Source organism: Manis pentadactyla, chromosome 8, assembly GCF_030020395.1.
Source record: "Manis pentadactyla isolate mManPen7 chromosome 8, mManPen7.hap1, whole genome shotgun sequence".
Lineage (NCBI taxonomy): Eukaryota > Metazoa > Chordata > Mammalia > Pholidota > Manidae > Manis > Manis pentadactyla.
The window spans coordinates 139,738,301-139,766,085 of NC_080026.1; the positions used below are offsets into that span (position 1 = coordinate 139,738,301).

The window sequence follows — 27,785 nt, forward strand, 5'->3', positions numbered from 1 at the left end:
GCTGCTGGCGTGTGGACAGCCCCGACCTTTCTGTCCCGTCGGCCCTCCCCCAAGAGTGCCTTATGAGCGAGCCCCTAGGGCATTCTGCCGGCCGGACCCTGGTTTTGTGCTGGCTATGAAGCTGGTTCTCCAGACCCCTACAGGGACGCCTCTGCTGGGCCCAGGTCAGGGAAGGGGCAGGGCCGGGTCTGCATAGGGGTGAGGCTCTCACTGTCAGGGCAGCAGCCTGGGGACTGTACCCCAGCCCAGGCCTGCAGGTCAGAGACAGCCAGAGGGTCGGCTGGATGCTGAGGGAGAGGGTTCGGCAGGGAGGCCACCTCCCACATTCTGACCGAGGGCCCAGGGAACCCCAGTGGGGCGTGGGAGCACCATGGCACTGGGGAGGCATGGGAGCGGGGGTGGCAAGCTCACACCTCCTGTAGGTGGCAGGAGAAGGGGCGGCCATGGCCACAGCCCTGATTCCAAGGCAGAGCAGACCCTCAGGGCTGTCAAGAACCTTCCAGAAGTGCTGGCTGGCCGGTTCCCAGCAGGGGTGTCTGCCTAAGGGCAGGCTGATCGCAGGCACCAGGAAGACAAGCAGGGAAGGGTCGGGGATGGCGCCATGCCTCACAGCACTGGGTGCTCAGGCCTCGTCCTGGCGTCCATTCTTGGTGGCCAGGGAGTGTTGTCAGCTGTGTTCTTGGGGCTTATCTTTGAACTGGGCTTCTCAGGAAGCTGTGCTGGCCCGGGCAGCCTCCCCAGGACGGTCCGTCCTGGTGGTCCCGCCACATCACCAGGGCTCCCCCAGCCCAGCTTGGTTTGGTCACTGTGGCCTCAGAGCCCACTCCTGAGGCTCGCCAAGGCCGGTTTCCACAGCACCATGTCCTCTCCCTGGTGGGACGCAGTGGTCAGAGCCCGGTCACACCCACATCCCCGCCACCAACATGGGAAACCAGCACGCAATTCTCGGGGGTCTCAAAAATGCACACCTGCATTTATACATTTATACATGACCTCAAGCCTCCTGCCCTGACATCACTGGGAACATTCCCCAGGGGTCGGCACCACCACAGGCATCCTGTAGTGCCCACCTCTGGCCCCTGGCTCCCTGGTGGTGGCTGTGGCCCTGTGTCCCCATGTGGAACCCATGTACTGGGGCCCTCTGAGTAGGGCAGCGAGCCTCTCCACGCCACCTCTGCCCGGCCCAGCCAGCTCTCCTTTGCACCATCTGTGCCCACTTGATCCTTGTGATTTTACCACCTGCCCACTGCCCAGCATGACGGGGCCCTTGGCCTCGCCTTGCCCATTCCACAGCCTCCCGCTGCCCAGCATGGCTGCGCCCAGGGCAGGCAAAGACTTGACAGTGAGCGGTTCTAGGCATAATACGCAGAGGTGGAACTGCACAGACAGCAGGAAGTGCTAGAACAGTGTATCTCTAGAAAACATTATTCATCGTCCTGCCCATGGCCCTCCCCACTTGATGTACAAGATCTGAGCCCATGCTGGCCACCCCCAGGTCTGGGCAGCAAGCTTGAGGGCAGGGACAGGAGCTGTGCACAGCCAGGGGGCTGAGGGCCAGGGCGTGTGCCCACCATGTGAGCCGGTCGGGGCCACCAGAACAGACCTGGCCCAGCAGCCACGAGCCTCCCTCCAGCATCGCAGTCGACTCAGTGGCTGGGGACACCTGCCCTCCCTTCCCACCACTCTCAGCCACACCAGTCGCTTCTTGTCACTGTGACACTGAGCCAGGGAGCAGCCTCTGCAGTCAGATGGTCCCAGTGAAAATATGGCCAGATCTGCGCCTGGACGGGCTGGGCTGTTTGGCTGGGGACGTGGACGCTGGGCCTCCGCCCGCAGCCCCGCCGCTGTTCCTCCTCGGAGCCTGGTCTCTGCAGGCCGGCTCCCCGCCTAGCTGCTCCCAGCCGAGGGGCAGAGGGAGCCACACATGGGCAGGGTGGGGCGCGCCCCCTCCCTGTCCTCTGAGGCCGCCTCCGTGTCCCCGGCCTCAGGTGCGGGCAGGGGCTCGCTGCCAGGGTCCTGGCTCCTCTTCAGTCTGGGGGAAGGAGGCATAGGGAGGGGCTGTACGAGCCTCACCAGCAGCCCAGGGTGCTCCCCTCTGGCCCCCGACTTGTCCGAGGGCTCAGGAACATACCAGGGGCCCCCAAAATGGACTGAGTGCCAGGCATCTGCCTGGGCATAGGATCCCTGGGCCGGGCCGGCACAGCAGGGAGCTGAGAGGGACATGGGGCAGGCAGGAGACAGTGGACCCAGCAGCTCTGACTACCCCCGGCCTCACGCTGGAGCGGTAGGGCTGGCGAGCTGAGCCCCTTCCCGGCCAGAAGCAGAGAGACCAGTGCAGGTGCAAGTCCTGAGGACCAGCAGGTTTGGAAGAAGGCTCTGCGAAGAGCGTGGCCAAGCCTGTCCGTACCCGCTATCCCCCAGGCCTCTGACCTCCAGGATAGTGGTCACTGTCCTAAGCCAGTGCCTACATGTCCTGGTCCCCAAGATGGACAGCGTACTGGCCAATCCCGCTCACCTTCCCGGCCAGAGCCCAGGGCTGCCGCCTCCATGCCTCATCCTGCCCCTCCTCCCCTGGACCCCCAGAGCCGGGCCTTCTCCCTCCACTGTGCCAAGCATTTCAGCTGCCTGTGGCCTCTCATCGCCCTGAGAGCCAGCTGTGCCCACCCCTCTGTCTGCAGCAGGGGATGTGGGTGGACAGGAGCCCACAGGGCTCTGCAGGTGATGCCCGGGGAGCTGTCAGCCCTTGCCTGGCCGTCTGCCATGCATCCCCAGGAGATCCTGGCCCGTGGCCCATTTATGACTGAAAGTTCCCAAGGGGCCCCTCCCACGAGCCTGAATGAGGACCACCCTCCCCCTCCTCCCGGGGCCGCTGCCTGGACTCCCCCAGCAGGGAGGGGTCCGCTGATGCCAGGTGACTGGGGGCTCAGGACTGCTGTACCAAGAAAACCTTGGCCCCAATCCCCAGCTCCTCTCTGCGACCAGTACCCACCCCTAACACACTCACTTTTCTCTGTTAAAAATCACGAAGTCTTGCTGGATTGCATCAAGGCAGTCCTGAAGGTAGTCATTCTCCTGTTAGCCAGAAAGACACAAATGAGTGTGTGGTGGACGCCATCAGGTTCCCTCACATCCACTCATGGCAGGGCCTGGTCGGCTTCTCTAGAGCCCAGGGTAGGAGTTTTCCATGCCTGGGTGACCCTTAGCCAGTGACTGAAGGACACCCCAGTACGGAAGCTCAGCCCCCTGTCTCGGGGGATGCTAACATGGATGAGTGCCCATGGGACCAGACTTGGCCAGATTTCCAGACCCACTACTGGGTCCTCTTGGTCACTTGTCAGTTGTATACAGATTCCCATCTTAGGGTTCGCTTCCGGGGACCTGCCCTAAGAAGGCTGGTCACCAGGCCGTCCCAAGAAGCAGACTCTCAGGACGGGACTGGAGCTGGACCCTTTGCTGGCTGGGCAGACAAGGAGCCCATCCCTGGTGGCGGCCACAGGTGTCCAGCTGCTAAGACTCTCGCCTCAGGGAACTTGGAATGGCTGCCGTCGGGGGGGAATGTGAGGGCCACCGCCACAGCTCCAGCACTGGGCAGAGGCGGGAAGGGCAAGTGCATGCACGGCCCGCTGGCTGCCTGTCTACTGCAGGGCACCGCAGCTGTGTGAGCAAGTGACAGACTCAGGGCAGCCCGTGAGCAGCCTGAGGCTCGGTGTGGACAGATGCTCCGTCCTGGGCCTGGACAGCTCCCAGGAGGCCAGCTGAGCTGTAAGGGCCGCAGACCCTAAGAGGAGGCAGGAACCGTGCAGGGACCCTCCTGCATCACAGCCAGAGCCCTGAGGGGGGCGGAGCAGGGCCGTGAACCTCGGGAGGGCCCCTGAGTGGATGCGTGTGGGCACCACTGAGCTTGTGGATGGCCCTTCCCTGGGGTAGCAGAGCAGCACCCCCCGATTCCTGCAGAGGACACAGAGCTGCAGCCGTGACAGACACCATGGAAGGCAGCCCTTGCCCCCTGCAGGCTGGCCTCTGCCCACCTCCGACCTCCAGAACAGGTCACCAATAGTGGCCTAGCGGGGAGTGCTGGACCCACGAGGCATCGCTCGCTGACCAGGGCAGGCGTGAGACCAGGCGCCGGTGTGGTGAGCACAACTGCTTCAGGGACAGTGTGCTGATGTGCGGGCAAGCCCTCATGGCTGGGGACTTAAGGCCCTGGCAAGAGCCCTGGAATGGGGTCAGTGTGGCTCTTGGAAACTTGCAAGAGACTTGGAATCTTGGCCTTGGCCCTGGTGAAGATTCCAGGACCGCCTTGGAAATAGGCTGAGGGCAAACCAGAGGCTCAGAGAAAGGGAGCAGGACCAGATCGACAGACTCAAGACTAAAGAGCAGGCCCCTCGACGGCCAGGTTCTGGGGGGCCCCATGGACAGTGCCTCCAGCAGGCGGTAAGGAAGGAGCTGCCACGGGGGCCCAGCGCCGTGAGGAGCTCCATGGTGCCTGCGACCCACAGGAGGGCCTGTTCCGGAACACCAGGACCCGTGGTGCTGACCGTACCCAGGACAGCAGAAGGCTTGCTGAACTTGGCCACACTTGAGCAAGTGCGAGTGCCCCCTGCCCTGGCAGCAGGATGGAGGGGCACGTGGGGCGCCCTGCCCCCAGGGTCAGGGGATGACAGCCGCGGTGTGCACACACGGCGGGCAAGACCAAGGGAGCACGAGCGGAGGCTGTCGTCAGCCTCCCTGAGGGAGGGCCCGTCCCCTTATCACCAGGCCCAGTTCAGTCCTCAGACCGGGGACCTCCGTCAGAAGGGGCGGCAGGTCCCGTGACGAGGACCGTGCTCCCTGCAACTGTCCCTGGCGGAGCTTCCTCCGGCCCCTCCCGGAGTCCAGGCCACCACCTCCCTGAGCGCGGGGAGTGCTCCGTGCAGGGGCCGCTGCACGCAGTGGGGTGCGGAGCCAGGGCCTGAGCCAGCGCTCGGCCCACGCCCACCTGGCAGCGGCCACCCCGGGAAAGGCGCCGAGAGCTCCAGACACCCGCCCCTCGCAACAAACCAGCCTAGACAGTGAAGAGAACCCACACCAGCGTGGGAGGGCAGGCAGGGCCACTGCCAAAGACTTTCAGGTCTTTACCTTCTGACTTTTAGGGCATGAGGATGCTGCTGCCCATTACTTTCCCTCTTGATTAACAAGCCTGGCATTTGGCCCACAGCAGGGATGGGGACTGTGGCAGCCGAGCCGGGCACAGAATCGGTACCAGGACGGGTCCACACAGCCTCTAGCTCATGGCATGAGGCCACTGATCTGACATTCCCCTCAGTACCCGCCAGCGGGGGCTAGAACCAGCTCACGCTCATGCGGGACACGGTCTTGCCGGGGCTGGGCGTGTGGTCTCGTCCTCCATCAAGGCAGGCGGGAAGAGCCCCGTCCATCTAGACTCCCTGGTCATCACGCGCGGGTGGTGTGAGGCGGATTAGAGGCCACCGGCAGGTGTCAGCAGGCACTCTGCGTGTCCTTGTAGAACACAAGACCAGAGTAGGGGAGACGACCGCTAATGGCCTCAGGAGCCTGTCCTGTTGAACTTTTGTGCATCTAGCCATGGGGGTCATGCCAGGATGTCCCCTCCAGGGCAAAGGAATGTCACTATACCTGCACCTCTTCCAAGAAGAAAGCACAGAACTCGGCAGGCTTACCGGGTCTGGAGGAAGCTGGTCTGTCCCCCCGCTGAGGCACGCCCCCAAGGACCCCACTGGGTGCCCCGTGAGTTAGGAGGGCTCCCACCCTGGCCAGCAGGCTGGCTCCCGCGGGTCTGGTCTGGGCTCTGAGGACGGCTCTGTGGCTCCCCCCCGCCCCAAGTAGCTCCTGATGCACTAAGTGCAGATAAACAGCAGCCTGAGCCTGGGTGGGGGTGCCCCAACCTCTGAGCTCCCTCCAGCCCTGACCGTGGCATGTGGCCTCCCCCAGAGGAGCCGCCGCCCTGGCAGGGTAACTGACCTCCACCTCAGGGAGACAGGCCTCCTTGCAAGCCGGGCTGTTCACCTAGCTGTCCATGTCCCAGCCTTTGAGTCAGTAACGAGCAGACATGTGCAGAGGTTCCGGCTGAGGAGATGACGGGAGCAGGGCGCCCGCCCTCAGTGGGGGTCTAGGTCAGCCGGGAGGCAAGCCGCCGACAGGCCGACCAAGGGCAGGCAGGAGGCTGCGGAGATGGGGCGCCTGGAGGATGGAGGGAACGCGCACCCTTGGCCCGCCAGAGGCCGGCGCCATAGTTCACCTTGCTGACCTTCCCCATCTGGGCTTTCCCAGGAAGCTGGAGGAGCCGCTCCGCAGGCCTCAGAGAAAGGCGGCCGTGGGTGGTGCAAGGGGCCACTGTGTGTGACCTGTGATCGCGACCCCGTCCACAAAGGACCCTTTCTTGCCGAGCCATGGCCCAGGAGGCCTTTGCCGCACCCGCCCTGACCTGGTTCTGCTGTGCTTTTTCCCTCTGGCAGCCAGCCTGTGCCTGCCACTCCCTGGCATCCTGCTCGGCCACTGCAGCCCTTTGCCCACTAACAGTCAGGAGCCCGCAGAAACATGTCCCCCTCGAGGCCTCCGCCAGTGATGCTGGGCGCAGGAAATGAAAGCCAGCCTCCTCGGAGGGAGGCCTGCCCTCGGAGGGCCCGGCAGTTCGGGCTGAGGCTGCTGTCCCAGGACCTGCTGGCCTGCAGTCCAGCCCTCCTGGCTTCTCCCCTCTGGGCAATTTCTCCCGGGTAATTTACCAAGTAAACCGTTTGCACGCGGACACTCGCCTCAGGCCTCCATCAACGCTGATGCTCAGCCTCGGAGCCCAGACGCCCCCCAAGGCGGGGAGTGACAGGGCCTGGGAATGCAGAGCAGGTCCACCCCTGACTTTGACAAGAATACACCTGCTGAGCAGCTCAGATACGGTTCCAAACCTCAGGACCCCGGGGGGAGCAGGGGACCCAGACTTGGCAAGCCATCTGGAACGTGTTTCCTGATTTCAGAACTCACTGCGAGGCCGCAGTCAGGCTGCAGCTCTGGCACCAGAGGGACACACAGGTCGGCAGAGTAAAATCACGAGTCCATAAGCAAATCCTTACATTTGGTCAGTTAATTTTTTAAAGTGACGCCAAGCAGTTCAGTGGGAAAAGAAGAGTCTTTTCAACAAATAGCAGGCAGACGACTGACACCCATGGGCAGAAGAATGATGTTGGACCCCGAGTTGATAGCATCCATAAAATTAACTCAAAATGGATCCTACACCCAAACGCATGAGACAAAATACTTAAAACACTCAGGGAAAACAGGAGTGAGTCTTTGTGACCTTCAGGTAGGCAGTCGTTCCTTAACTACGACTCCAAAGGCACAAACGGAAAGACAAAACTTCATCAAAAGCACAGGCTGCTGCCGCAGACACCACGGGGGAGGGCAGAAACCCCACACAGCAGAAGGAAAGAGAAAACATTTGAGAACCGTCTCTGAGGGGCACGTGCACCCAGAGTGTGCAAATAACTCTGACCGACCAATAACGATAAAGACAAAGAAGGAATCTGGCCTCTGCTGTCACGTGCAAAGAGCTGGGAGGTCACCGCTGGAGTCCTTATCCAAAACAGCCGTGAAAACAGCCCAACAAACTGGGAACCCACCACTGTTCCCCACCTCAGCCCCACCGCTGGACACTGGTCGCTGTTGCAGCCCCAGGCAGGAGGGAGGGGGCCAGAGCCCACCCACTCGGGCCTTTACTCCCTGAGGAACTGAGGCACGCAGGGGCGCACGCCCCGGTCCTGGGCCCCACACCGAGGTGGAGGGGACCGATGGCCATGTGCCTGGGCGTGTCTCAGGGCCCACCAGGTCTGAGGGGGCTGCCCAGGGGCTGTGTCCTGAGGGGCACCCCAGGGCGCCCTCCATGGGCTCAGACGGGTCAGGGTCAGGGTGCAACCGATCATGGACAGTGTCACCATGAACCCATGCTTTTGTGAACCCCAGCTGTGCCCTGGGTCCCTGAGCATGCACACCACTCTCGCTTCCCAGACCCCACCTGCTTCAGAGAAGCCGCAAGACCTGGGGCAGGACAGGGGGTGTTATGGGTAGGCTGTCCCCCCACAGTGAAGGCCTAAACCCTAGTACTTCAGGTGGTGAAATTAGCTCACTGCAAAGTAATCAGGCAAATTGACAGGAGGTAATCCTGGATTAAGGTGGTATCCTCATCGGGAGAGAAGACAGACACGGACCGAACCTGGGATAACAGGGAGCCCGACGTGGGACGATGCCCACCAGCCCAGGGACGCCCAGGTCTCGGGGCCACCCCAAGCAGGAACTGGCAGACTAGGGGAGAGACTAGGCAGCCCCCAGCCAGGCCCGCCCGGGCATGCCCACCCTTCAGGCACTCACCGACTGGGGGCTGTCCCGGCTGCTGTCCCGGGATCTGTTCTTGGCCAGCCGCTTCTTCTTCTTGTGCAGTGGCCTGGATTCGAGGATCATCTCCTCCAGCTCGAAGGTGGGGTCACAATGTAGGCGGCCTTTCTGCGGGGGGACAGGGCACTGAGCCCCGCCCACACGTGCCCCCCATACCCGTTCCGGACCACATGGTGCCCATGGGCTTACGTTGGGTACAAAGCCTGGCTGCACCTTCTTCTGGCTCAGGTCGTCCCAGAGCACACCGGTCAGTGCCGGGGCAGTCCGCACGTCCTGCAGGCTGGACACACGATGCTTGGGGTCCACAGCCAGGAGCTGGAAGGAGGCCTGCATCAGAGGGTGCCTGGGCCCTGAGGCCTGCCCCACCCAGGGCACCCAAAGGTCTCGCCACAAGGCTGGAGGCTCAGGAATTCAGGATCTCAAGGGCCAGGCAAGGAAAGTGGCACCAGTTACAGGCAGAGCAACCCAGTCAGCGCAGTCACTGGGCCAAGGAGACAACTTGGCCCGAGTGGTCTGGCCAGGCCCCAGAAACCCAAGGAAGGCAGAGGGCCCCGGGGGCCCATGGGGACACCCTGCTGGGATCGACCAGCAGGCGGCAGCCCTGGCCTAGCTGACTGCAGGGCTGGGGCCCGGACGCAACACATCACAGCCCCATGAAGCCCCAGGGTGGCCCTGCGGCCAGTGCCACAATGCTGGGTGGCTGCATCTCCCCACACGCTGTCCTGTCTCCCAGGAAAATGCCGCAGACCCTGTCGGCGGCTTCCCCAGGGGTGGGGCTTGCACCTGGACCATCCCCACTCCCCACTTAGGCCTCTGAAGGCCAAGGTCCCCGTGCGAGACCCCTGGGCAGGTGTGGGCAGAGCTCTGCCGGGAAGGCTGGGCCGAGAGGATCTCTGCAGGCTGGGAGAGCCTCAGGCTGCTCAGCTTTAATCCCAGGGTAGAAGGTCTCCGGCAGCAGCCAGGACCTGCTCAGGAGGACCCTGCAGGCCAGGAGATGGGAGCAGGGAGTCGGCCAGGCCTGGAGTGTCCAGCACACTCTCCCACACCTGCTCCTAACTCTGAGGCACCAGATGTTTCCAGTGCAGCTCAGCTGAGGAGCAGCCCCCAGTCCAGCCCTGAGGCCTGGAGGGAGGCCCTTGGATGGCCTCATCCCCGCCAGGCTGAGGTGCCCTGGGCTGCTGCAGACACCTGCTGAGGCCTTGGGAGGTGTCCGGGGCTCCAGGGGCTCTGCTTGCTGCAGGTGGGGTGGGGCTGGTCTGGCTGGTGGTGGTGGCAGGGGCTGCCCTTCTCCACAGGGGGAGCAGGGACAGAGGAAGCTGGGGTACCACGTGAGCTGGGCCCCAGCCCCACACACGCCCTCCCTCCAACACGCCTGCTCGGGGTTAGCCTGGGGGACAGGGTGCGGAGCGTCTGCCCAAAGGGGTGACGACAGCACCTGGAAGCAGGTCGTGGGGATTAAATTTGGTAACAGGAGCCGGTGAGTCGGCTCTCAGGCTCTGCCCAGACAGGCCAAGCTCCTCCACAACGCCACGCACCACTGCAGGGGCCTGCGAGCCTGGCTGCCCAGGGGCCTGAGACGCTTGGGTGCGGGAATCAGACGCCCTCGTCAGACCAGTGTCTCGGTGCTGCCGCTTGCGGGCAGGACCCACCCCACGTGCCTGGTCAGCAGTGCCCTCAGGCTCACCTTCCGCAGCAGGGCCACTGTCTCCTTGGACCAGGTGGGGACATACTGCACGCTCACTGTGCTGAACAGCTGGACCAGGGACTCCACGGCATTGCTCGAATGGATGTCATAGGGCCTCTGCGGGGGTGGAGGCAGCGCTGTTTCAGGTGGTTGGTCCCTGTCACCCAAGGCCCCCTAGGCAGCGCCTCACCCCCAAGTGGGCACACCCCCAGGCAGAGCCTGCAGGGGGAACGCTGGGTCTGGGCTATGCTGGGACCATGGCCAGGGAACCACCCAGAGGAGGCAATGGATTCTGCCAGGAAGGAGGGGCATCACCCCCCAGAGGACTGGGCCCTGGGGGTACCGTCCCTGGAGGACCAGGTAGGGCTGCCCTCTTTGGGGTGGGGTCCCGCAGGGTGGCTATGGGCGCTGTGCCTCAGAGCCCCCATGGGGAAATAGGAAGGACCCTTGGCCTCCCAGGACTGAGGGCTGGCCCTGCTGTATCCCAGGGTGAGAGCACGGGGACCCCCACAGGGGCCTTGAGGAAGGTCCCCTGGGGGACAGTCCTCCCCTGCCTGCCTGCAGAGGCCAGAGTGCAGCCTGCCAACGGCCCAGGGAATGTACTGCCCTCGGCACCCACGCGGGCACCTCTCACCCACCGGGCACTTCACTGAAAGCGTGTCCTCATCGCCGGAGTGCACAGAGGCCTCTGAGCATCTGGGACTGGGGGTGGCCTCTTCCCTCCCCAGGGTCCTCGGGCCATCCCCGGGACCGCAGCCGGCTTGGGGTCAGGGGCTCGTACCCATCCACGCAGCAGCTCATAGGCCATCACCCCCACCGACCACCAGTCCACCTCGAAGGAGTAGCCGGTCCCTCCGCTGACGAAAGACTGGAAGATCTCCGGAGCTTGGCGGAAAGGGAAGGGCGGCTGAGCACCCCGATGCACAGGCCCCGGGCCGGCACCTCTCATGGGCCCCAAGACCAGGCGGCCGCCAGGGCCAGACAGGGAAGCTGCCCTCAGCGGCCCAGCCTTCCCCACTGACCGCCTGGCTCAGTCCAGGTCCCACGGCCTGACGCGGCTGGTGGGCTGCCTCACAGTCACACCGTAACCCTCACAGGCACCCCTGAGGGTCTCAGCAGCCGGTCCCATCACGTACTGCTGTGCGACGTCAGGGGTGGCCCGACCTGCCGGCCCTGGGCAGTGTGGGTGCGAGGGTGGGCAGGGCCACGGCTCACCCATGTACGGCTTGGTCCCCGCCAGCGCGGTTGCCCTGTCCCCGTCCTTTATGATGGTGGCGATGTTGAAGTCGGTCAGGTGCGCGTGCCCTGCGAGGAGAGAGGATGCCGGTTCTGTCCGGAGGATGAGAGGTGCCCACAGGGGCCTGGGCCCCGCGCAGCCGGGCCTCACCTCGCTCATCCAGCAGAACGTTGTCGGGCTTGACGTCTCTGCAGAGCAGAAAGCAGGGACGTGGGTCCGGAGCCCCTTCCTGGGCCTGCCCCTGGTCCCCAGCAGGGCTGGGGCTTCCCACGAGGGCCACATTCTGGTCCCTGTGGTGGCCCCCCACCTTCTGAAGCCAGACAGACATCAGGGAGGGGGCTCGGCAAGGGCACAGAGCAGCCGGGGCCCCCAGAGAACAAAAGCAGAGCCCCTCACCGCGGCCTCCCAGGCTGGCCCCTGTCCAAGAGCCCCGTGTTGCCCAGAGTTACTGATTCGGGTCCGAGCTGTCCGCCCACCGGTGTTAGGCTTCACCTTGCCCGACTTCTGGGTGCTCAGTAAATGTCTGGCCTGAATAACGGCCAGATAAGAGTCCCGGGGGCACAGAAATCCCATCTTTGCTTTTACAATATACCACATAATTTTTTGTTTTGTTCTGTGATGCTGCTTTATCTTCCTAATTTCATCTGCTTTCAGCTACTGCTAAAACTAGTTTGACTTCCCCAGGGACTGGCAGATGGGGAAATGGGTGCCTGCTTGGTGGGGGCAAGGACCCTGCAGTGGAACAGACCAGGCGAAGGTCCCACTGATGTGGCCAGTCCCAGATTCCCGGAGAGCCAAGCGCCCTCGGTACCTGGCCAGGGCTGCTCGGACAGCATTCACTCCACCCCCAGGTGGACATCAGGTGCACACCTGTGGGGCTGGCCTTGGAGTCCAGCACTAATGGGCCAGGTGCCTCACCTGGGGCTCAGCGGGCAAGGGCAGGCCGAGCGGGCAGGAGCCTGTTGGGGTTCCGCTGGAGCGGGGCTGCCCCGCAGGCGTCCGCCCTGAGGCCAAGGCAGGCGCCCCACCTGTCCAGCATGTACACACCTATGGACGATGTGCTGGCCGCGCAGGTAGTCCAGGGCCAGCGCCATCTCACAGACATACAGCCGCACCGTGTCCTCGGAGAACTGGACGTTCTGCTGCAGGTGGTAGCGCAGGTCCCCGCCCAGGAGCAGGTCCACAACCATGAACATGTCCTCCTCGTCCTGGAAGGAGTACCTGTGGGCACCAGTGGGAGTGGGGCGCTGGCACACGCACAGCTGTGGAGCTGGAGTCACAGCTCCTATCACCGGGCAAGCCCCCAACTAAGGGTCTGAGCCCACCCTGTGCTGGGCTGTCCCCAGGAGTGGGCTGTGCCTGAGGTGTGGCTCCACCCCGTCCAGGAGCAGCTCTGAGCCAGGACCCCCGAGAAAGACAGAACGGCCCTGATGGAAGGCAGCCCAGCTGGGGGCCGAGACCCGGGTGACCACTGGGGGAGGAGCAAGCACCGTCTCTGGGCCATTTCCCCAGTTGCTGCCTTGGCTTCCAGGTCTCCTTAAGAGAGATAAAAACCCAACCTTGGAGGGTCATCAGAGAAATGGGGACAAGGCTTGAGCGGTGCTGGGCTGCTAAGAACTGGCAGCAAGGTGACAGCATGGTGAGGACGGCGGCGGGGACGGTGAGCGCGGTGGGGATGGTGGCGGTGGTGGGGATGGTGATGATGAAGGTGGCAGTACGATGGCCTAAGGAACTCCTACTCTGTAATTTCTTGTGAGTTTTCAGAAGGAACCCTTATTGTTAATCAACTGGCTCTTCCAAGAGCCACATGACAAGTTCATGCTCCATGTGATGCCCCTCTCCCTGCTCACCAGAAGCCACCTGTCCTCATTCTCGGGGAGGAGGGGTGGCCCAAAGAGGGTCGTATAGGTTGCGGCCTGAGGAGGGCATGGGGCTGGGCCACAGACCACAGGAACTCAGCACATGAGCCCCCAGGACAGGCCGGGGGTCCCGGCAAGCAGTGGAGGCGAGGCTGTAGCGGCCCTGCCCTGCCCAGCCGCGGGGTGGTGGGAGACACCCCCTGGCAGGCCAGCCTGCGGGGATGGGGATGTCAGCTGAGCGGGCGGGGAGCCTGCACCCCTGCTCGGCCCTGACTGCAGTGCTCTGGCTGTGCGGACATGTGTAAACTGCACAGCCTGAGAAGCGTGGCTCAGGGACCCTCGCACCCTTTTCCACAGACAAGGGCACTGGAAAAGGGAGGGAGGGCATCGTGTGCAGCAGATGGAGGGACTCTGCCCAGGCGCCCATGCGGGGCCCCTAGGAGAGGCAGGGAGGGCCAGGATGCAGGCCAAGGCCCCCAAGGAGGGAAATCCCAGGTCTTCCTTCTGCAAGAAGCTCCTGGTCCTGTGCCAGCATTGTGGTTGGGGGCTGACCACAGACAGCAGCCCATTCCCGTGAGGCTGCGAGCCAGGTGCCGCCTCGGTGAGGCCATTTCCAACCCACTGACCCACCACCCCAGGGGGGCAGTCACCACCTTGGAGGATCAGGGATCTGACCCGCCCCAGCTGTCTGGTGGAGGGGGCAGGCTTAGGTGGTGCCTGGTGCCTGGGTACCCCTCGATTTAGAACCATGAGACCCTGGAGCACAGTAACAAGACCTCAGGGCACAGGGACATGGTACAGCCCCAGCAGCCCTCTTCCTGCCTGCGGACCAGACAACCATTTGGCCACAGGGCCGCAGGGCCACAGGGAATGAGGCCAGGGCCCACGATACAGATGGGTGAGGAGCCGGAGGACCAGGGCCCTTTCCTTGTGCTCCTTCCTCTGGAACTGGGCGGCTTCTGGGCTCCACCTAGGAGCCCTGGAGGCCTTGGTCAGCATCTCCATCTCCACGCGGCAGCCTGGGCAAGACAGCAGTCCCCCATGGCACCCGGCTCTTTCCCCCCATGTAACTATGGAGCAGGACCGGGTGACTGACTGGCAGTGGTGTGGCTGCGGGCCGCCGTCCATTCTGAAGTCCCTCCTGCACTTGCAGTGACCCCAGGTGGGTAACTAACTGGGGGTTGGGGTCTGGGCCCTGAGTGACTCTCCTGGAAGAGTCAGCACCAGATGATTCTCCAACAGAAGGTGGTGTCCCCACTCTATCGTCCCCGAGTGCTGCTGGTGGGCTGCCTCTAATGGACACTCAGGTCAGACTGGGGAGAAGTTTTAAACCTTCCCAAGGAGGCACTACCAGCCCAGGGTGCCTTTCTCACATGCCTCTCCACCTGCCGTGAGCACTGTGCCCACCAAGCGTCCTCGGGAACGATGCCCCACCTGAAGGTGCATCAGGGGAGCACCGGCCTGCAGTGGGAGGCTGCTGGGAGGCCTTAGGAGGACCCTGTGTCGGGGAGGACCCCACATCAGGAGGGCCCTGCGCTGGGGAGGCCCCCGGCCCCAGCAGGGCTCCCCTGCCGTCTTTGGTGCAAATATCCCTGGGCCATAGCCACCCTTCGTGGGAAAGCCGGGCTCCTGCGGCCTGGGAGAAGAGCACTGGGTGGTTACGGCTGTTGCCCCGGGACACTGGACGGGGACGGTGGGGAGGGCCGTGGGGGTCCCAGAGGCAGAAGGGCACCCAGGGAGGGGAGCCCAGAGCAGGCGAGGGTGGCCACCCCAGCCTCGGGCCTCTGCCCCCGCGGCAGGCTCACCAGAGGTTCACTAGGAAGACGTGCTCGATCTCCTGCAGGATCTCCAGCTCCCGGAACACGTTGCGGACCTCGTCCCTCTCGATGCACTGCTGCTTGCTCATGTACTTCATGGCGAACATCTTTTCCGTGTCCCGCTTCTGCACGATGCACACCTGGGGGCAGAGGGAGTTTCAGCACGCCCGCCCCAGGATGGAGCCCCACCGCCAGCCTCCGCCCCGGCAAGCGCGACTGAAACAGCCAGGTTTCCAGCGTCTGGCAGGGCAGGCTCCCGTGTGCACCTTCAGAAAGCAGGCAGGAACTGCCCAGCACAACAGGCCGGGGGTCCCCAGGCCTCTCCAGTGCCTCGCCCCTTGCCAGCCACAACCTGGTTCCCCTTCCAGGGCTCAGGACAGCAGCTGGCTGGGACAGTTGCTGGTGACTGGCAGAGATGCCCTTAGCCAGAGCCTGGCACCCAGGATGGCCACAGAGAGCTGCCACCCTCAATCAGTGGCCATCTTCCCAAACTCAAGCCCCCTGTGATGACAGGGTCCCCGCACAGCTCTTAAACCCCACTGCCCCTCTGAGCACCGAACAGCAGGCCAGTTGGCGATGGGGCGCTGCTAATGGGCTACGTGCTTGGTCGGGGGGCTGTGGAGCCTGCTCCAGGGCCCCACCCCTTGGAGGACAGACACCCAGAGCCATTTCTGAGTCCCCACACCTCATCTCCAGTCTTCACGGGGCAGGCGTCAGGGGCTGGAGGAAAGGGAAGATTCCAGAACCCAGGCAGGCAGACCATCCTGGTGCCTCACCCAGAGGCAGGCGGCCTGGAACCAACCAGATGCGTCCAGGAGCAACTGAGTCGGGCCAGGGAAGCAGGAGCCCATTCCCCAGGGACCCCCATTCCCTTGCCCAGGGATGTACCTAAAAAATGCAGATGCTTTTCTCCAAAACGGGTTCATCTCATCGAACAAACTGCTCCTAACAAACTCAAACAACCTTAACATTAACGACCTATGGACACAGATGTGGCCACTGAAGTGACACTTACGAAGACTTTTAATGACACATGACAACTTTTAAAGTACCAAGCAAGAACAAAAAGCTCCACTATTTAACGCAGAGATGATGGGCCTAGAGAGGCAGATGCTAGAATCAGCATGGGTGGAAGGGAGTGGCCACGCTTGGGGGCAGCAGACTGGGACCAGGTCCCCTCGGTCCAGCTTCTGCAACATCACCCTGAGGCGTCTGGTGACACAGTACCCTCAGCCCCCAGGGAGGTGTGGCTCCAGGGTTCTGGACACAGCAGCTAGCAGCTTCTCAGCCTGAACGGCCCAGCTCACCCAGTCCAGGACCTCCCTGAGCACAGCTGCGGCTTCCAAAGTAACACTACCACATGGCCACCCACCCCAGGCCACATTGCCAGCCCCGGGCGATGCCCACAGGCAGGAGAGGGCTGCGTGGTGGACGTCTACACGCTCGGGTCCTGCCCGGCCTGTCAAACCTGCTGTCTGTCCTGCAATTCTATCCCACAGCGGATAAGAAACACCCGCCCAGCTGCCGGGAAGGGCATGCGAGCCATTGGAGGAGCAAAACCCCGGTCGACCATCTCCCAGCCTGTGGCCTGGAGCCAGGAGCCTGGCTGACATGGGTCTGCCTCTGGACTGTCACCCGGGGTGCCAGCAGGGGCCTACTAGGCAGACACCAGCCGGATACTCAAGTTAAAGTCTGCGGTCACCGCAGGGCAAGGCCTCGGGTCCCCAGATGGCCCCAACACAGAGACTTCTCATCCCAGAATATAATCAGGCGCCGCTCCCAATGCCAGGTGGGCTCCTGGTCACACAGAACAGGCATTCATACGAAACACCCCCGCTTCCAGTGGATGCTGCCCTCGGTGGGGGCAGAGCCGACTCCCAGATGGGCTGTGGGTCCAGCCAGGAGGGACCTTCAACACAAAGGAGAAATCAAGGAGCCACACCAGCTGACTCAGCTTGAGTCACGTGGCCCCTGCCGCCTGATTTTCCAGGTCTTAGTGAAATTCTGAAACAGAAAATCCTCTAAGTGTCAGGAGACACTGCCGACCACGTCGTAGCCTGAGGACAGGAAGGGAGGCCAGCCCTCGCTGTGAGGTGGCGCACCCTGCCTGGCAGAGGGGGCTGTCAGGTTTGGGCCTGGCCCCGGCACCACGTGCCCTGCCCCCCTGGGCAAAGCTGGGCCTGGAGGAAAGGGATGGGGCCACATGCCGAGGGCCTCCCAGCCAGCAGATGTGCCAAAGGAGGGTTCCCGGGATGTGGGAGGCCACGCCAGCCCAATGAGCATGGGCCACTGCACAGAATGACTGGGAAAGGCGGAGGGCAGGTTGCGGAGCGGCGCGGACAGCTGCCTTGGGAGCACGACGCTGTCAGCAAGGTTTCTAGGACTTTCTGCATTTCCTAGATCATGTTAAAAATTATTATTTTGAAAGCCAGTTGAAATTTTCAAAATGAAAATAAGCATAAGCCTCAGCAGGCCACCAGCCCACCTTCCGTTGAGTGCAGGGCCCTTCCAGACTGACACTTCATGCTGCCCAGAAAGAGCTCCGTCCACTGGAGGGCGAGCGGCTGGCCCTGCGCACCATCCCCGGGCACACACCCTCTCAGCTGGGGGCAGACAAGTCCACGCAGGCAGATGGAGGTCCGCCTCCTTGAGTACAGCAGGGGCAGAGTGGTCGGCGCTGGGTAGAGCCCCTCACCTGCACCTGTCCAAGCCGGCCTGGCCTCACGCTGCAGGCTGGGACCAGCCCTCAAGGCCCACGGGCTGCTGGGTCCACTCGCAGTTGTTCGAGATGGGCCAGGTCCCCCTTAAAGTCAACCTGTGCTGACGCTCTCTGGAGGGGCTGCCGGGCCACTGAGGCTCCAGCTAGCGGTGGGTGAAGCACTGGGGCTCGGGGCCGTCCCCGTCCAGAGGGACCCCAGGTGCTGCAGATCAAACAGGCAGCGTTCATGAAAAGGGTGTGGACGGCCCGGCCCTGATGACTACGCCTCGGAAACGGAGCAGGCCGACCACCTTCAGCCATTTCCTCGAATGGAATTGGTCTCCACTTCCTCAAACATTCGACTTCCAGGCAGGAACAGATCTAAGCGCCTGGAAATAAAGCCTGCTGACCCCAGCCCAACAGCCCAGGGCTCGGGGAAGCACCACTGCCACGGGGCACTGAGCCACAGCCGGGACAGCTGCTGACTGATGGTGGGTGACAGCTGTTTTAACGGGACACCTGTGTATCTTCTGCACATTTAGTGATTCACCTCAAGCTCTTTATCTTTCCAAGTAATTTTTATTCCCCAGAAAGCAAATGACAACAGGTACTTAAAGCCTCGACATGCTGCGGGGAAGTGGCCTCCTACTCCCGCCTGGGCAGCTTCTGCAGCCGCAGGGAGGGCAGAGTCTGGCTGCAGACGGATCTCCTGGAGACGTCCAAGGGCCTGGAGCCCTGCTCTGTTGGGTCTCTGTCCCTGTGGCCGGCCCATACATGTCTGCAGGTGCTGGGTGGGGGAGCTGGGCAGTGGGCATCTGGGGGGAGCCCATGGGGAGCGGGGCCGGCTCTGGACACTGAGCCGGAAGGATGCTCAGAGAATGCACAGCAGAGCCACGCCCGGCTCCTGACCACCACGTCCGGTGACCCCTCTCCTCTGGACCCTCCTGAGAAGCTGCCCCTGCCCAGGATCCCCTGGGGCGGCTCTTTTTCTGAAGGTCCCATCCGAGGTCCCCTCACTCCCAGAATGAGCTCACACATGCCCCTGGGCAGCGATGGCCCCAGCATGTGTCCCTGGCCCAGATCTGCCTTGCCATCCCCTGGGGGTGAGGTGGGTGCAGAGGGCTGGCTGGGGTTTTGGCAGCTACCCGGACCATGGCCAGTGTACTTACAGAGACTCCTGAGGCCACAGAAATGCCACAAACCTCATGGGAAGGTTTGGCAGCCCCCAAAGGGGCCCCAGGCAATGGTTGTCAGGGCAGTGAGCTGGCAGTGGCCCTGTCTGACACTGAGGTTATTTTCTTACATCTGCTAGAGCCACATAGCTGGGTTACATCCTAAGAGATGCTGGGGACCCTCTGCATCCTTCCTGCAGGGACGTCTGGGGGCCTAGCAAAGTTGGCCAAGTAAAGGGCTAATTAGGCCAGCTCACAGACAACCGAGTGCGCGGGCAGAGCCGCAGCGACCTAGGAGACAGCGGGCCTCCCACGGTCTGCAGGTGCCCAGCCCAGCTGGCCTGCGGGGGGCCAGCCCACGTTCCTGCCGCACTCCTTCCCAGCCTGCAGCTCCTCCCCGGCCGAATGCTGTCATTTAGCCAGGACACAATGCTGTGCGCTCAGAAATGTGCTGACTGCAGTGATGACAGGCCAGCACCCCCAGCCCAGGGCTTGGATCCCAGCTGCAGGGCCTGGTCATGGAGCCAGAACGGCAGGTAGGGTGGGTGTGCAGGGGAACAGCATGGGCAAACACACACCATCCACCCAGCGCTGGCCACCAGAGTCAGGACGAGGCCCTTATGCCAAGGTTCCTCCTCAGCCCGAAGCAGAAAGGAGGGGCACCAGGCCTTTGCCTGTCTCTGCAGTGGCCAGAACATGCTCTACCTCTGGAGCAGATCTTGGCAAGCAAGGGTGTTACTCCTACTTGTTCTGAAAACTGCACTTTTAGGACCTTCTCTGGGCAGAGAACACAGGGTCTCTGGCTCCTCTGCCAGGCTTGGAACCTGGAGGTGCTGCAGCCACCCTGAGGCCATGAGTGGCAAGCCGGCCAGCAAGGGCAGCACAGCAGAGAGCGGGAGCCCAGACCTGGACAGCACCACCTCCCTGCGAGTGTGGGCTTCACTGATCAGGACCCACGCCTGACCCTGTGGCTGGCTGCATGCACGGGGAGGAGGCCAGCTGACCTCTGCTCACCCAAGGCGGCCTGGCCACCTGGCAGAGAGCATCACCCCCAGGCCTCACCCACCCCTGCCTCTCCCAGCTGCCTGTTTTAATGTCCCTCCCCTGCCACACAGTCATTTGCTGACCTGCCCACCTCTGTTTCTCCCCAACCGAGTGCTGGCCCCCAGAGCAGGGAGTTTATCTGCCTTGTTCCCAGGTGCTTCGCAGCTCCTAGAACAGAGCTGCCAGATCATAATGAATATTTCAATAAATGTTTGCAGAAGGATCCCAGTGCCATCCAGGGGAAGGTCCTTTCCAGGCAGAGGAGAAAGTATGGCCGGACTCCCGCCCCAGAGGCCCACAAGGAGGCTCCACAAGCCAGCCACAGGCATCACCTGGCCACACAGGACTCCTTATCCACAGCCAGGCCCTCCAACTGGTACCCTCGTGCCAGGAGCAGGCCCGGGGGTCTACATTAATTTCTCATTTAATCCACACAGCTCTCCCAGGGGCAGGTCCCTCAGCTGCCCCATCCTGCAGAGGAGGAAACAGGATCAGAGTGTGGTGGGTTCCCATGCAGCCCCAGTTCCAGCCAGCAAACGCAGAGCCCAGATGCAGGGCCAAACCTGGAATGAAAGATGTCAGCCATCTCTGCCTGCAGGCGGTTTTGCATCTGGATTCAACAGAATCAAAATAAGCAATGGAAAAACTACCGCAATCATGAGAAAAATTAGTGAAATACAAATTATCAGATCAATATACAAAATTTGCTGGTCTTAGTACATATAAACAAATTCCAGTTTGAAGCTGTAATGGGAGAGAAAATGCTTTTATAAAAGCAAAATAAAATAAAAAGCTTTCGCAAAACCTACATGAAGGAAACAGCAGGATGCTCCTCAGAGACTCCGCACACACACAGAGCAGATGGAAAGCAGGCCAGGGTCTCAGACAGGAAGGCTTTGCATCATCAATATGTGACTCCTCCCTAAGGTGCTTTATAAACTCAACACAGTCCCAGTGAAAATACCAGGGTTTTCTCTCCGACAGCTGACAAATTGGTTGTACAATTCATCCAGAAAGACAATCAAGTAAAAATAGACAGAAAAACCTCGAAAAGAAGGACAAGGCAGCAGTGTGGAGCCCTAACAGGTGTCACAGCGTATTATATAAAGCTTCCACAATAAAGCGTGGGGTCCTGCAGCAGAACAGACAGGAGGGCCGTGGAGCAGAAGAGAGAATCCAGAAATAGACCCAACTGTCGAAGGATATTTAGCATATCATAAAGGTGGCATCTCAGATATATAGGAAAGTGGACTTTCTAATAAGTCACGTTGGGATAACTGAACAGCTGTATTAGCAAAGATACAATCCGATCTACTCGTGACCCTGTAGCCAGAGCGCACTGTAGATGCGGAAGAGCCTTAATGTGACCCGTGGAAGGTGAGGCGATGGAGACGCGTGATGGAGTCCTCAGCCACGGGGGGGACCATGTTCCTGCGACACGGCACCCAGAGCAGCGAGGAAAAGGGTGGGGAGACGTGACAACACAAAAATGAAGAATAGTTTTACAAAGAAAAAGCATGCAAAGTTGAGAGACTAACTGGGAAGGTATTTGCAGTTAATGTCAGAGATAAAAGGATAATATGCCTCAGAGATGAGTCTCTACAATGAAGAAGGCCACCAACCCATAGAAGAACGGGTGAAGGCTGTGCGAATGGCCCTCTGACCTTGGAAAGATGCTCCCCTTGTTCATCACAGGAAAAATGCAAAGTAAAGCTGAGTAAGATGCCGCTTCTTGCCATCTGGCAAAAATCCAAGCCTCTGGCACATGCCCCGTGGCAGGCGCGGTGCTGGGAACAAGCACAGGGCTGTGCGGGTGTGTGGGGGGGGTTGGCGACGTCTCACACCATCACGCACACGCTTCTCATCCAGCCCACGTCCTCCACTCCTAGGAGCTAACCCGAAGACGTGGCGGCAAAGGCACCCCCGGACTATGTGTGCGGCATGGTGGCGTGGCACTGCTTGTGATGGCTCGAGGTTGGAGACCCTGAGGCCCACCAGTCACGATGTCCAGGTCCTAGCCCCTGGAACCTGTGTGCGGATGCCACTTCCATGAGAGGAGGGGCTCTGCAGATGGGCCTGGGTGGCACACAGCTCACGGGGGGACGGCTCAGGAGCGTCCAAGGCGGGCCCAGTGCCGCACAATGGTCCTTATACAGGAAGAGAGAGGCAGGAGGGCCGGAGTCCAAGGAGACGCAAGCACAGAGGCCGTGTCAGGGATGTGGGGCCACGAGCGCTGCATGATGCCCCTGCGGGCAGGAGAGGCAGGGCACCGGTTCTCCTGGGGCATCAGCCGGGAGCCAGCCTGGCCCACACCCCCACGGTGGCCAGCTGCTTCCCATGTCGGACCCCTGACCTCCACGCCCCCCAGCCACGCACAGGCTGCCTAGGCCACTCGCCTGTGGCCACGGGTCTGGCAGCTGGGAGCTCCTGCACCTGCACCGCCAGCGGCGCTACGCTGCCATGAGGAGCCACGACCGCCACATCCGCGGGCGGAGCACGTCTCCAGAAATACCGCTGAGGAGCAAAGCAAAGCGTGGAAGCAGTGCGAGCACCGGGCTGCTGTCGGTAAGAAGCAGGTCGTGTGAATATATTAAAAAGAAATCAATGGAAATGTAAGCCAAAACCTTTTTCAAAAGGGGTATTTATAGGAGGAAGGAGGGCACCAGATAGAAGGAAGAGCAGCAGAGGCTGCCCTGTCCTGATTATTCCTGCTTTTATTTTAACACCATGTGAATATCTTACATAATCATTAACTTTAATATAAAAGGCAATCCCTAAAAATGACAGCAAAATAAAACGTAAGCTAATGTGGATCCAGGTGGGGGACTCACCAGAGAAGAACCAGTTCAAGTGGCCTTAAACACACCTTGTGGGGTGCTCCTTGGGGGTCCCCAGCTCTGGCCACCCAAAGGACTGCAAAGATGACCAGCCAGGAGCCCTGAGCAAACTGTGGTCTTTAACTGCCATGCCACCAAAGGACGGGTCCCATGGAGAAACGGGCTCGTTCCTTGGAGCAAGAGCACCCCGTCACACCGGCAAGCGAGGGTGCCGTCCAGGACGGTGAGGCGAGGGAAGCATCAGGGGCCCATACCAGGGGGGCAGCAGCAGGGCCTGCCGGGTGTCCACAAGCACAGTGCCAGGGTGGACGTGGCCACACAGACAGTTCACACACACGCACACTCCCAGTGGAGCACAGCCTCGCTGGCCTTCAGAGGTGCCTTCAGAGGCCTTGGGAACCAACCCTGTCCTTTGAAAACTGCCTGGTGATGGGGAAGAGCACCTCCTAGGTGAGCTGTGACTCAAATGCATCCTCTACAAACATGATGGAGGAAGTGTATTTTTGGACTGTTTCAGCTAATCAGAGAATAAAGCGACGGCCCTGGAAAGCCACCACCACAGCCCAGGGAAGTGACCAGCTGGCAACGATCCTCGGCAGCACCAGCCTCAGGAGGTGTGCAGGCTTGGGCTCCTGATGGAGAACTTGGGGGGTGCCCCCAGGGCGAGCCCTGCTGCAGAGTCAACCCCCTCCGTCCAGCCGGGCGAGATCACGGCCAGCTTACACCGGAGGCCTGCAGGGGGACATGCCAGCTGAACCCGGACAGCGGGCACTCAGGGCGCACAGCCGGCTGGACCCGCGGCAGAGGAGCTGCAGGGAAAGATGGACGGGGGCGCAGCCGACCGCACCAGGGGGACTTCGCTTGGATTCTGACTCCGAGTAATCACAATAAATCATCATAGTCAAAATGAAAAATTCTTAACCATCAGGAGACATGAAGCCTGACGTGGTATCTGCTGGTATCTGGATGTTGTTAATCATTTTAGGTGTGAAAAAACACTGCGGTTATGTTTAGGGAAAGAGCCCTTATTTTTTGGAGATTCACAGTGAAATGTTTATGAGTAAATGATGCTCTCTCTGGAGCTCATTTCCAGTACCCAGCGTGCAGAGGGGCTGTGGAGGGGTAACAGCGGAACAGGAGCCTTGAGTGGGAGCCAGTGGGTGGTGGCTCATTATTCTCCTTCTATTTTTGCTTAGGTTTGAAGTTTTTCAAAATTAAAAACTAATAAAGGAGCGGGGATGGGCCACGGGGCTCCCGCTGCAGACAAAGCAGCCCAGGTCCAGGGTAAGCGTGGGCACCCTCACCTCCTCTGATCGCAAAGAACAGCCTCCGGCCCAGACGGCTGCATCGCCGTGCGCACGGGCCGAGCGCCCAGGCAGGGCAGCTTCCTCCGCACTCGGGACGCACGGGGCTGGCCGCTCCTGCCGCTCTCAGCCGTCCACCAGCTCCATCTGCCCATGCTGCTCGGCCCAAAACCAGGCACCTGGCTGGGCCCAGCCAGCAGCCCCCTGCCAGGTAACGAGCGCTCACACGCTGTCCTGGGACAAGCACAGGAACCTGGCCACACGGAAGACGGCCCGCACGCAAGGCCTGGGGACCCAGAGAGGGGCCAGCATTCTCGCGCACCTCGGCCCACTTCAGAACATGAAATAAACTCCGACAGCCGCTGCTCCGAAGGGAGGCCCCCACGCTGGGTCCCTGCAATTCCACGGCCAGGCGTCCACCCTCAGCCCGGGCAGCCAGAAATGGTCCCTGCCCTCACCGAACAGCTCCCCGCGGTCGGGACAGGAGGGGGACCATGCTCCCAGCCCCCGCCATCCCTGGTGCCAGGGTCCGGCCTTGTCCAGCCGGGGCCTGACCTTTGAATGCCCGGGCCACTGTACAGGGCCCTTCTGGTCTCTGACAAGGCCGTGAGAGTCTCTCAGTGAATTCATGCAAAGGAGCCAATTTGCTCTTGCTTACAATCACGCCAGCACGGCATCCATACAGCTGCACAGGCGGGGCAGGGGACAAAGGCCTCCTCCGCCAAGCCCCCTCAACAGCTCAAAAGAAAAGGTCCATTCGGAAGCGATCCTTCTACAACAGACTCACAGGCAGAGTCCCAAGAGCTGATTTCAGACTTTTCAGAGCCTCGTTAGCCTCTCTGAGTTGTAATTACCCCCAGTCTCTAGACGGTACAAGCTGCAATCAGGAAGTTAGATCTGGCCAAGAGGAAGCAAAAGGGCGGTGAGACGTGGGCTTGACGCAGGCCCACGTGGGGCCAGGAGCGGCATGGCTGCCCCGGACGAGGACGCGTGCTGCCCGTGCCCCTGCATCCCTGGGGGAGCAGCCTGGCCTCTGCACCGCAGCTGCGTGAGAGGGCCACAGCAGCTCCTGCACTCCGGGTGGCACACACCCAGAGGGCCTCGAGCAGGCTCTGTCTCTAAGGAAGGCCATCCTGAGAGCATGGGGGTGTCAGCGTCAGCCCTCGGACCCAGCATTGGTGCCAGCTGTACCCCTGCTCCCAGCTGAGCTCCGTGAGACCCCCAAAGACCTGGACTAAAGACTCAGGGCCCAGGAGCTCAGTGCACACCCCCTCTGCTGCCCCCGCAGCTGGTCCCCCCTTGCTGCACACCTACAGCCTCTGTGACAGACCCGGGTGGGCCAGCCTCTCAGAGCAGGGGCTCAGCATGGCCTCTGTGGCTCCGCCTTACCTTGCCAAAGCTGCCCTTCCCGATGGCCCGCAGGATCTGGAAGTGGTCAAAGTTCACTGCAGAAAGAACATAAGGACACCAGGTGAGGTGGATGCCAGGTGAGGTGGCAGGAAGGCCATGCCCCCCAACAAGCCCCCAGCTGGAACAGTCCCCGGGGCCACCCACCCCTGCAGGGAGCCTCTTGCAGACCTCTGGCCACCCCCTTCACCCTGGAAGAAGGTCACTCGTGCTGCTGGCTGGGGCTAAACTCAGGCTTATGTGCAATGCAGGGGGCCCTGAGCCGAGGCAGAGGTGAGTCCCGGGGGCCCCTCTTCCCATTCACTGTGGGCCAGGCCAGGCCAGCGACCCACAGATGGGACACAGCATGAATGGAGCAAATGGTACCCAGAGGGCTCAGCTTAAACCCAGGCACCCAGCAGCCCCCATGGAAGCCACCCTGAACCAGGAAGACCTGCCAATTGGCAGCCCCAGGAGTCTCAGGGCCACCCAGAGCCTGGGAGGAGGTCCCCCACCCTCCCGGGGAGTTCACGGTATGATCCCAAGGGGCCACACAGACACACTGCAGGAAAGACAGATGAACAGGAGGGGCTGTGACTGTGAAGACTGCAGGCAGGCAGAGTCCCCAGGCAGCCCCAGAGCAGGGCGGGGTGCACATCCCTCCAGGCCCAGCGGAAGGCCTGAGAAAGATCATCCCCAAGGGGGTGGCCCTGGCCACCGCGGCCTGCTCAGCGGGGTGGCCAGCACCCAGAGAAGCTCCACCAGGCTAACCAGAGTCCCTCTGTCCTATGACTGGGGGCTCCTCGGGGACCCATGGACCTGCAGTCACACCCTGATGCCCAGGGCCCTGTCTGCCCCACCCACCCACTGCCCAGCAACTCATATGAGACCCTCTGAGGGGAGCAGGAGTCCCAGCTGCTGTCTGCGCCCCGTCCCCCGTGCCTGCAGCAGCACACAGGTCCCCATCCACCCGGGCAGGGCAGGGCCCTCCCATAGCTGCCCCTGTCTGGACCAGCCACGCCTGCTGCTTCCAGCCCACCCTGCTCCAGGGGGAGGTGTCGGCAGGATGGGGGCGGTCGAGGGTGGGGTGGGGGGATCCTCTGCAGATTTGTTAAAACAGTTGTCGGACTGGCCCTGAAGAGAGAGGGATACTGTAATCACACAGATGCACTGAAGCCACGCTGCAAACGTGGCCACCACCCAGACACCTGTGGAGGTCACTGATGTTGGTAAAGTGAAGTTCCCCAAACCCCAGACCCTGGGCAGGCCTCCCCAGTAAGGAGAATGGTGAGTCCCCGGTGCTCCGAGGAGCATGCAGGCCTCCACCCCAGGCAAAGCGTGGCCGGAGGAGGACACTGTGCTCACAGGCTGTCCCCCCAGCTTTCAGAGGCTGCACAGAAGTCAGAACCACTTCCAAAGTTCAGCACCCCCAACAGTGAGAGGCACTGAATAGACCCAGGGAGGGGCTGTGGCCCGGGGGCAAGGCTGCTGGTCACCCTGGGAGGGGCAGACCCATCAGCAGAGGGGTGGGAGCTAGAGCCCCATGTTGCCCCACCCGCCCTCAGCCCCCTGTGGCTCCGGGCAGCCCTGGGGGGGTCTCACCTCAGGCCCAGCTCTGTGTGGGGCGGAGCCCTGAGCCCTGGAAGCCAGGTTGCCCTACATGCCAGCCCTCAGTCTCCAGATGCAGGTCGCCACCCCAGGGCCTGGGGGCCACCATCCCTTGTCCTCTGGCCCTCCGTCGGTTCTTCCGGGCAGGCGGGCAGTCTCACAGGGCCCTCCTGCTTTGCGCTTGGCACCAGGAGCTGCCGCAGCCCTGGGGGGCTCCCCAACACCCCTACTCTGCAGGGAACGCCTCACCTCTCCTAGGTCACTGGGGCAGGACGTTGTCTGTGTTTGACTGTGGGCTCTGGGCACAGGTCTGCTCGGGAGGCCGGGTGCCACCAGGTGAGCCCAGGGCCCCGATCCTGGAAGAAGGCCACGGACGTGCCCTCCCAGAGCAGCCCCTCCCACGAGGAGTCAGACTCTTAGCCAGCAAACACACACATGCCCACCACCGGGGAGAAAAATAATCAGGGGCAACTTTTTACGTGGCCTTCGGGGGTACGTTTTTGAAGCTGACACTTGGGCTGGCGTGACGGTGTGGCAGGGGTTCCCTGAGTTATGGACAAGCAGGACTGCCTGCCTCATTCTCAGCGCAATCATACTGCACCACGGCAGGGCTGGCACCGCGTCAGACACCTCTGCACGCCTCCCAAGTCACAACAGAGGCAAACAAGGCGATTCAGCTCCCGACAGTCCCCTCTGACGCCGAGGCATGTCCATCCCAGGACACGAAGCCAAGGTGGCTGGG

The 27,785-nt window shown here is 61.9% G+C and overlaps 1 protein-coding gene across 2 annotated transcripts in view; it reads right to left on the bottom strand.

Moving 5' to 3' along the window:
- Positions 1 to 1,384: 1,384 nt before the first annotated feature.
- The window catches only part of STK32C (serine/threonine kinase 32C), a 64,805-nt gene continuing 38,404 nt past the window's right edge, over positions 1,385 to 27,785 (bottom strand). The window contains exons 2-12 of one of the 2 annotated variants that reach the window (XM_036923689.2): positions 25,439 to 25,494; positions 14,983 to 15,134; positions 12,366 to 12,539; positions 11,469 to 11,506; positions 11,297 to 11,386; positions 10,863 to 10,966; positions 10,082 to 10,198; positions 8,587 to 8,712; positions 8,374 to 8,505; positions 3,005 to 3,072; positions 1,385 to 2,032 (exon numbers count right to left, since the gene is read on the bottom strand). In XM_036923689.2, the coding sequence (XP_036779584.2) occupies positions 1,888 to 2,032; positions 3,005 to 3,072; positions 8,374 to 8,505; positions 8,587 to 8,712; positions 10,082 to 10,198; positions 10,863 to 10,966; positions 11,297 to 11,386; positions 11,469 to 11,506; positions 12,366 to 12,539; positions 14,983 to 15,134; positions 25,439 to 25,494 (1,202 nt within the window). In that variant the 3' untranslated portion in view covers positions 1,385 to 1,887. The remainder of the gene's footprint in view (positions 2,033 to 3,004; positions 3,073 to 8,373; positions 8,506 to 8,586; positions 8,713 to 10,081; positions 10,199 to 10,862; positions 10,967 to 11,296; positions 11,387 to 11,468; positions 11,507 to 12,365; positions 12,540 to 14,982; positions 15,135 to 25,438; positions 25,495 to 27,785) is intronic. The other variant, XM_036923699.2, reaches the window with a different exon arrangement.